The sequence below is a fragment of the Talpa europaea genome (genome assembly GCF_964194135.1).
Source record: "Talpa europaea genome assembly, chromosome: X".
NCBI lineage: Eukaryota > Metazoa > Chordata > Mammalia > Eulipotyphla > Talpidae > Talpa > Talpa europaea.
Window position 1 is genome coordinate 48,787,594 of NC_140081.1, and position 9,859 is coordinate 48,797,452.

Below are 9,859 nucleotides of genomic sequence, written 5' to 3' on the forward strand. Positions count from 1 at the left end.
GGTCTGTGTGAGTTCATCTGATCCTGTGTCACAGTTTTGCTTTGACTTGTGATTGCGAACATGCCGGCGCGCTCCTGTATGTATCCACGCGTGTGAAGACAGGAGGATGTTTTCATTTTGTGTCTAGGTTTGTCGTGTGAGCAAATAATAAACCCTTGTTGTAAGGCACTGAGAGGCAGGAGGAGTTGTTTATTACCACAGTATCACAGAGACTATCCCGACTCCGGGAGACTCGTTCAGTTCACTGGGACTTCTTCACATGGCTGGAGAAGACAATGGCAGGGAAACACGGGGCGGGAGATTAATTCACTCAGCAAGTACGAGCCTCCCCTCTACCTGGCACAGGCAGTTTCCAGCTGTGCAGAGGGCCACAGATTGGAACGTATGCGGGACCGAGCACATCATATAAAAGAGTCCAGAGGAGGCCAGATGGGCTCTGGCTACCGGGCAGTGCATGCTCCACCTAAGGGGACAGCTGCCAGCTGGCTCCGGCCACTGGTTGCCATGCAGGAATGTGGACTCGTCGTGGCCACATCTCCTGATTTGTCAAGGGAAGATGGAATTCTAGCTTTCTGTGTAAAATATGTCAACTTTAAAATGTTAGCTCAGGATTCCACTTTAAGCCCTATGTGCAGGCCAAACAAAACATCCAAGGAGGCCAACTTGGGCCAGTGGAATGCCAGCCTGATTATCGTCCAAGGTGTATTTTACAGCTGGGGAAACGGAAGCCAATCGGGACAAGAAGAACCACAGAGGGGGAAATGGCCTATGAGGCCCGGAGCCTACTTTTGAAGGACCCATGGAAAAAAAAAAAATCATTAGCATTTACTTTGTGCCCACAGTAGGCTAAGTCCATCCAGCCTCACAGAAACTGTGTAAGATAAGCATTTTTGCCCCTCGGCCTATGAGGACACACGCCCAAGGAGTAAAAGTAATTTGCACGAGTGCTTTAGGGGAAGTTTATAGCCAAAGGTTGAGGGAGACCCCTTTCTCTTTGACAGGCCCTACATTCGCTGGTAGCTTACTTTCTGTTTTTTATAAAGCACTGAGTGAAAGGTTCACAACTTGAAGCAGCAGACGCCTAGTCAGAAGCGTCTCTCAAACGTAGTCCCCTCACTTTGCACTCAAGGCAGCATAATCCAGTAATCGATCAGATTAGTTACGCACACTTGTTTCTCAGTCGTCTACTGATGTCCCAGACCCGCGAAGAACCGGAGACCCCACTGGGAAGACAGGAAGCTCCATGGGACATGGCGGGTCACTGACACCTTCCCATCACGTTCCCTCCCTCCCTCCTTCCCTCCTTTCTTTTTTACAGAAGGTGGTGGGTGTGGATGACATCCAGTTCCAAGTCATCCTTTCCTGCTTGAAGCCTTGTGAGGGCAGGCTTCTTGCATTCCTTAGTGAGCACCAGGCAGGCGAGCTTGACATCTCACTCCGCACATCGTGGGAGACTGATGTCCACCTCATGCCTCCATTCCTTCCCTGATGTGTTCCTTAAGTCAATGGTCCCCAAGCCCCTGCTCTCCCGGTAACAGATGAACAAGTCCACGCATTCATTGTTACCTGGGAAAGGACTAATATCCTGCTATGCAGTTGTGTCCTAGTCACGTCACGGTCCCACAGCGGAGTTGGAAAAAGAGAAAGTATATTTTGGGTTCAAGGATGCGGCACGAGAAGGAAAAGAGAAAGAAAAGTGGTGGAAACTGGGTCAAGCAGCCAGCCTCTTTCCCCGGCCCTTTCATTTTCTGAGTCCCACCTGCTCCTACAGGCAGGACTTTTTTGACCTGATACTGGACACACACACACACAACTGGGAGAACCCCACCAACTGGGAGAACATTTTTGCACCCAACACTAATGATAAAGGACTGATCACAAAAATCTGCAAAGAGCTGATGAGACTTAACAACAACAAAGAAAATAATCCAGTCAAAAAATGGGCAGAAGAGCTAAAAAGAAACTTCTCTGAAGAGGAAATGCAAATGGCCAACAGACATATGAAAAAATGTTCAACATCACTTGTAATCAGGGAAATGCAAATCAAAACTACCATGAGATACCATCTCACACCAGTGAGAATGGCACATATTAAAAAAACTAGCAACAACAAATGTTGGCGAGGGTGTGGAGAAAAAGGAACTCTTCTGCACTGTTGGTGGGAGTGCAAACTGGTCCAACCACTATGGAGAGCTGTGTGGAGATTTCTGGACCTACTAAACATAGAGCTTCCATATGATCCAGCAATTCCACTCCTAGGTATTTACCCAAAGGACACAGAAACATCAATTCCAAAGAGCACCTGCACCCCTATGTTTATAGCAGCACTGTTTACAATAGCTAAGCTTTGGAAACAGCCCAAATGCCCAAAAATAGATGACTGGATCAAGAAGATGTGGTACATGTATACCATGGAATATTACTCAGCATTCAAAAAAGATAAACACATGCAATTTGCAGCAACATGGATGGCGCTGGAGGGATCATGCTCAGCGAAATAAGCCAGAGAGAAAAAGAAAAATACCGGATGGTCTCACTCATAGCAGGAATCTAGAAAACTTAAATAAGGGACCAGGAAAATGAATATAAGAAAGTGAAAATCAAAATCAACAAAAAACTATGAACCAGAGACACTTTTTGGGGGGTGGGGGGAGGGAGGGGAAGGATTGGGGTCAGAATGGGGCGTTTGCAATTGTATGGGGGAATATAAAAATAAAATTTATTATTAAAAAAAAAAAAAAGAAAGTACTGTAGTCCTGGGGGTGCCTCTTACTGGAACATAAGAGCCAACTGTTAAATTTTCAGGAATTCTGTGAGCCAGCTCTTAAGCGTGGCAGTTATTACAAACTACGAAACTTTAAAAAAGTTATTGTGCAGTGTGTGTGTGTGTGTGTGTGTGTGTGTGTGTGTGTGTGTGTCCAGTATCAGGTCAAAAAAGTCCTGCCTGTAGGAGCAGGTGGGACTCAGAAAATGAAAGGGCCGGGGAAAGAGGCTGGCTGCTTGACCCAGTTTCCACCACTTTTCTTTCTCTTTTCCTTCTCGTGCCGCATCCTTGAACCCAAAATATACTTTCTCTTTTTCCAACTCCGCTGTGGGACCGTGACGTGACTAGGACACAACTGCATAGCAGGATATTAGTCCTTTCCCAGGTAACAATGAATGCGTGGACTTGTTCATCTGTTACCGGGAGAGCAGGGGCTTGGGGACCATTGACTTAAGGAACACATCAGGGAAGGAATGGAGGCATGAGGTGGACATCAGTCTCCCACGATGTGCGGAGTGAGATGTCAAGCTCGCCTGCCTGGTGCTCACTAAGGAATGCAAGAAGCCTGCCCTCACAAGGCTTCAAGCAGGAAAGGATGACTTGGAACTGGATGTCATCCACACCCACCACCTTCTGTAAAAAAGAAAGGAGGGAAGGAGGGAGGGAGGGAACGTGATGGGAAGGTGTCAGTGACCCGCCATGTCCCATGGAGCTTCCTGTCTTCCCAGTGGGGTCTCCGGTTCTTCGCGGGTCTGGGACATCAGTAGACGACTGAGAAACAAGTGTGCGTAACTAATCTGATCGATTACTGGATTATGCTGCCTTGAGTGCAAAGTGAGGGGACTACGTTTGAGAGACGCTTCTGACTAGGCGTCTGCTGCTTCAAGTTGTGAACCTTTCACTCAGTGCTTTATAAAAAACAGAAAGTAAGCTACCAGCGAATGTAGGGCCTGTCAAAGAGAAAGGGGTCTCCCTCAACCTTTGGCTATAAACTTCCCCTAAAGCACTCGTGCAAATTACTTTTACTCCTTGGGCGTGTGTCCTCATAGGCCGAGGGGCAAAAATGCTTATCTTACACAGTTTCTGTGAGGCTGGATGGACTTAGCCTACTGTGGGCACAAAGTAAATGCTAATGATTTTTTTTTTTTCCATGGGTCCTTCAAAAGTAGGCTCCGGGCCTCATAGGCCATTTCCCCCTCTGTGGTTCTTCTTGTCCCGATTGGCTTCCGTTTCCCCAGCTGTAAAATACACCTTGGACGATAATCAGGCTGGCATTCCACTGGCCCAAGTTGGCCTCCTTGGATGTTTTGTTTGGCCTGCACATAGGGCTTAAAGTGGAATCCTGAGCTAACATTTTAAAGTTGACATATTTTACACAGAAAGCTAGAATTCCATCTTCCCTTGACAAATCAGGAGATGTGGCCACGACGAGTCCACATTCCTGCATGGCAACCAGTGGCCGGAGCCAGCTGGCAGCTGTCCCCTTAGGTGGAGCATGCACTGCCCGGTAGCCAGAGCCCATCTGGCCTCCTCTGGACTCTTTTATATGATGTGCTCGGTCCCGCATACGTTCCAATCTGTGGCCCTCTGCACAGCTGGAAACTGCCTGTGCCAGGTAGAGGGGAGGCTCGTACTTGCTGAGTGAATTAATCTCCCGCCCCGTGTTTCCCTGCCATTGTCTTCTCCAGCCATGTGAAGAAGTCCCAGTGAACTGAACGAGTCTCCCGGAGTCGGGATAGTCTCTGTGATACTGTGGTAATAAACAACTCCTCCTGCCTCTCAGTGCCTTACAACAAGGGTTTATTATTTGCTCACACGACAAACCTAGACACAAAATGAAAACATCCTCCTGTCTTCACACGCGTGGATACATACAGGAGCGCGCCGGCATGTTCGCAATCACAAGTCAAAGCAAAACTGTGACACAGGATCAGATGAACTCACACAGACCCCTCTTTAGTGATCGACCGGCTTAGACTGCACAATCCTGTTTTCACGAGAGACAAGAAAAGACCCCAGGACCCACAGGAGTTGGGGATGGAGGTGCAAAGGATATCCACCTTCAGCCAAGGAACTGCCCCACATCATAAAAAGGATCTGAGAACTTATAAAAGCACCTGAAAGCTTAAAGAAAATAAAAAGACGTTAAACATGTTAGACTTTAAACACTTTGCAAACTCGTAAGTAGGACACAAAATAGGCAGTATGCTAGGGAGCCCGGTGTGCTCTGGGCTTCTAGCTCAACAGGGAGATGCACCCCGGGTGTTCAATAGGCAGAGAAACGGAGCTGGCTGGCATGGGTTGGAGAGAGGGACTAGGAGGCTGGAGCTCTCTATCTCCAGCAGGAGCTGTAGACAGAAAAGAGGGGGTCAGTGCCAGGTCATGTCCATTTCACATACCCCCTTGCCCCCCAGCGACTCCTTTTTTGTTCCACCTAATTGAGGCTTTGTCACCCGGACTACTGCACAGACATCTTCCTCGCTGATTTGCCCGTCTCAGGCCTTGCCTCCTGCATCCCCTCCGTCACAGCCACCACGTTTCTTTTGGTCAGACTCGGGGAGGGGGGGGTGGTCTTTGAATATGCTCCTCCCCAGCTAGGACATTCCCTGGCTCCTTGCCACCCACAGTTACTGGTTTAGTCTCCTGAGCCTGTCACGCCAGACCTGTGCGATTGGCAGCCCCTCCGGCCTCATCCCCTCTGTCCTGGAAGTTCCTGCGGGGTGGCTGCTTCCTTCGCACACTCTACCCAACCCGCCAGTTCTGATGGGGGCGGGCCGGCCTTCCTTCTCAGCCTACGTGGGTGTCTATCCCTCCTTTCTCTCTGGGCTCATTGCTCACATTCAGACACAAAACACAACTTGTGAGGGCATCCAGGCTCCACATCTAGAATGGAAGCTCCCCGAGAGCAGGAACTAGTCCTCCTTCCAGAGAATGGCCCTTTTCAACCGTGTACTCCCTCCCCAGACCACGGTAGGCTGTAGGGAGTCTGGGTAGGAAGCTCTGGACTGGGAGGCAGGAGATCCGGTCCTTCTACTTGGCACACTGCATGCCCTAGGCAAGGCCCTGCCACTCCCCGTTTCCCTGTTTCTCGACACCAGGGCCCTGGACAGTGGTTGTCAGGAAACTCATGGCTCGCCGACCAACTGTCCAGGGCCACCTCACGCCTGAGGCGGAGGAGCTCGGGTACCAGGGCCCAAGGAGGTTCAGCCCACAGACCCTGACTTCCCAGTTTGTCTCTACTCTACTCCCCACGAGGCCCTCCCATTTCCCAACTATCCTCACACCCTGTTCTCCTTCCAAGGACAGGGATACCTGGCGCGACACAGGGCTCGAGCAAGGAGACAGAGCCGGCAGGGGCCTGGAAAGAGTCTCTCAGACACAACAGAGCCTCAGCTGCCTCCAGCTTCCGCTGCCACTCTGAAGAGGCAGAGTCCGGGTCAGAAGCTTTGGGATCCTGCAAAGGAAAGGGTGTGGGAGGACGGGCGCTTGGAACACACACCTCGCTCCTCATGGGACGAGCACCCCTTCAGCCTCCTCTTCCACTGAGGGCCCCCCACCCACCCCAAGGCCTTCTGCTCTTTCTTGTTCTCTGAGTTTGGCCCCTGCCAGGGCTCTGAACCCTACTATTTCCCCAGGTCCCGCGGCTACGGTAGATAAGGGTCAGGGGTGGCAGGGGGCTGGAGGATCAGAGTTGGTGTCTAAGGACAAGGAAAGGAGAGGCCACGGGATTAAACCCTCCGGTGGACACGAACCACTCAGGCAGAGAGCGGCAGGGTTCTGCACTATGTGCATGTGGGAGTCCGAATGCCTAGGTGTTGTGGCTAGGACAAGGCCCTTTTTGGGCTTGGCCTGTTTTCTTTTCCACGCCCAACCACCTTTTGCAAAACCCCTAGGGCAACCGCGAGCATGACGGGAAATCACAGGTGTTTGTGATTTAACCTGCAAAGCGCCTGCAGAGACCTGAAGACCCTCCCCGCCCAGGGACTGGGCCTCACCTCCATATCCCACAATCCCACGGCACTTGGAGGACCAGCCTGGCCCATCTCCGGGAAGCTTTCTCTGCTGGCCTCTGAACCCTCGCCGGGGCCTCTGGGGCCCTCACCATCATGAACCCCGTTTTTGGCAGGAACCGCTACCCCACCAATCTGTTTCACGAGGAACAACATTCTCCAGGGTTGAAGGCCTGCTACGTGGCAGGCCTCGTGCTAGTCGTGTGGTTCCCCGCCCCCTTAGGTGCAGAATGGCGACCCCTATCAGTACACTCACAGGATAACGGGGGCTTGGGAGCATAGAGCCGCCTGTCCGAGGCTCGCGAATGGGCAACAGCAAAGCTGCGAGAGCCCTGTCCTGGCCTGTAAGACTGAGGTGCTGCCTGCTCCTCCACCTCCTTTACTTCCCGCTCCCTTCCCCCTTCTGTTTCTCCTGCTGCTCCTCTTCTTCCACCCCACACCACCACCCCCGACCTCCTCCTTCTCCTCTTCAGCCACCACCGACCCTTTCCCCCCCCCCCCGCCCCTGCATCCTCCACTTCCCCCTTCCATCTCCCATGGCATCAAGCACACGGCCGGGCCCCCAATAACACAATGCACAGTGAGCCCCACGGTCCTTCTCACGCTACTCACGTGCTGGGCAGGGAAGGGGGCCTGTGGGTCCTCTTGGAAAGAGAAATTGTTAGTTGCTTCTTCAAGGGTGCTGGCATCCAGGGCAGAGACAAAGATCTTGGGGAGAGACTCAGCAGCAGCGCTGCTTGGGCGCTTGGCTGCGGGGGCAGAGAGCACAGGCTGAAGGCAGGTACCAGGGAGGAGAGGCGGGCACGTTTGGGGATGTGGACTAGAGCCCAGAATGTCAGAGCTGGGAAGCCCTGAAGACCAGGCAGTCCGACCCTACGTTTTGCCGCTGAGGAAAAACAGAGGCCCGGAGAGGACAAGTGCTTTTCCCCAAGGCCACATGCCAAGTTGCAGCAGGGTTGGAGATGGAACCGGGGTCTTCGGGGCAGAGAGGAAAGGGGCGGGGACAGTGGCTGAGGTGAGCAGCACCCCCACGGGTCCCAGGCGCCCCTTCCCTCCCCAGAGTTTGCACAGGGATGGGTCTCACACTTGGCACATGGCACTCCTTTGCCCGGCTGTGGGAGGCCAGGGACGGCTTGGCTGAACCTTGTCCCCTGGCCCCACTCCACACTACTTCACCCCCTGTCTGAAGTCTCCTCTCACCGTGGACCTCATGGACCCCACCCCCCCCAGGTCTATCCTTCCCCCCACCACTTGAAAGATCATATTGATGAGGGTATACCTTCGGGGAACCTAAGGCCCAAGCTGTAACCCGCTCAAGGCCACACTGCAGTCGGCTGGTAGGAGTGGTGGCCTGCTCCCCACACCCGAGCCCAGGCCCCCGCCCTGACCCGAGATACTCACTGACGATTCCTGGTTCGACCGTCAACTTCCGGACAGGGCCGTGAGCTGTGGGAGGAGAGGCAAGCCCATTCCTTATCGGTCCTTGGCTCTTTAGATTTGACCCCAGCTCCATCTTCAAGGCATCCTCGGCAGGCAGGGTCTTGCACTGCTCCCTAAAGTGGGGGATTGCAGGCGTAAAGCCCGTCACATTTAGACGAGGTGGGCTCCCTCCCCTTGTGAGATGCCATACTCACGAGAAGAGGGTACACTTGCGGCACTCGTGGGCCTGGAAGAGGCAGAAGGGCTCCTGGTCCTGGATTTGGTGAAAGGTGCCACAGTCGTAGCGGCAGTCACAGCGACGCATAGCTCTTCTGGGGCTCGGATCAATCTCCCACGGGGCTCCAATCTTACTCCCAGCCATAGAGTCACAGGGGCAGCAGGACACAGCAGGTATTTCAGTGGGCTCCATGGTTCTAGGACCAGCAGCAGAGGTCAGGGTGGCCACATGATGCCCCTACTCCATGACCCCCTGCCCCCAACTTACTTCTCCTACCCCTGGAAAACCCCACCTGAGGTGGCAGGATTCTTCTCCATCCAGCTCACCACTGAGATGAGATTGCACCCCCTCTTCTGGCTTGCAGAGTCTCCTTCTCGTGAAATCCCACTCGTGGGTCACCTCCTTCCAAGAAAACTCTTGGCGTGGGTCCTGTATATTTTCAGTCCAGTTCCCTATTCTTGCTTCCCTTCCCTGCATAGACTCTATTTTAACAAACACACACAAGCACCCTCGCGCCCTCTGCAAGAGTTACTACTCGCTTTTTCGCGTGTCCCCCTGTTTTCTGCTCTACGGTGCTCTTATTCCTGCCGTCCAGTTCGGCAATGATCTTCCTAACCTGATCTTGCCCCCCCTCCGCCCCGCCCCGCCCCGCGCGCTAAATTCTGTTACTAGTCTCACCTTTGCGCTACATTCAATTTTCCTCTCACACTCCGTTCTGATGTTTTTCTTTCGCAATTATTCTTTTCCTTCCCCTTTAAGCTGACACCATTTTGCCCCCCCACGAATTCATTTTTTTCCCCTCTGTTGAATCCCAAGCCCTCGTCCCTCCTTCAATAACTTACAAAAACATTCTCATTCATCCCCCGATCAGTCGTTGAACAGACCGCTTCTCGAACTATGAAGTGGCAGGCCCTGATCTAGCCCACAGCCAGCTTCTCACCGCGCTAGCTGTTGGAGTTGTTCTCTGCGCCAGCGGCTGCACTCTGCTTTCATCAAGCCCGTGGATTCCCTCCACGGCCTCCCAACAGCGTTCCGCGCTCGGCTCCACACGAAGCAGCATACCCTCCCACCTCGTGGGCGCGCGCCCCCCACCCGCCCCCCCCTGCCCCGCCCCCCACACACACTCTCACACACACACACACACACACACACACACACACACACACAAGCCCATACCGCCCCCCCTTGCCACCACCGCACCACCTCCCCTCAGGCTACCCAAATTTCGCTGCCTCCCCCAACTCAGAATCGAAAGTATGGGCATGAGCCCTGGCCCACGGGCCAGAAGCCGGCAGTCAGGGGACTGAAAGAAGGGCTTCTTCCACGGGGGTTCCACTGAAGAGGGGCAGGGTGGGAGTGGAACCCTAGAGAGGGTGAGGCACCCCACTGAGGTGGAGGAGAGGAGGAGTTCGGGATCCCAGCAGGAGG

At 53.2% G+C, this 9,859-nt stretch overlaps 1 protein-coding gene across 1 annotated transcript; it reads right to left on the reverse strand.

The window, feature by feature from the left end:
• Window positions 1-4,999: 4,999 nt before the first annotated feature.
• On the reverse strand, window positions 5,000-8,623 carry LOC311187561 (doublesex- and mab-3-related transcription factor C2-like; the record flags this gene model as incomplete). The annotated part of the gene is made up of 6 exons (XM_084258934.1): window positions 5,000-5,112; window positions 6,077-6,218; window positions 6,760-6,909; window positions 7,387-7,523; window positions 8,176-8,327; window positions 8,409-8,623. 6 exons carry the CDS (start codon window positions 8,621-8,623, stop codon window positions 5,000-5,002), a joined length of 909 nt encoding a protein of 302 aa, XP_084115060.1.
• Between the last annotated feature and the right edge of the window lie 1,236 nt (window positions 8,624-9,859).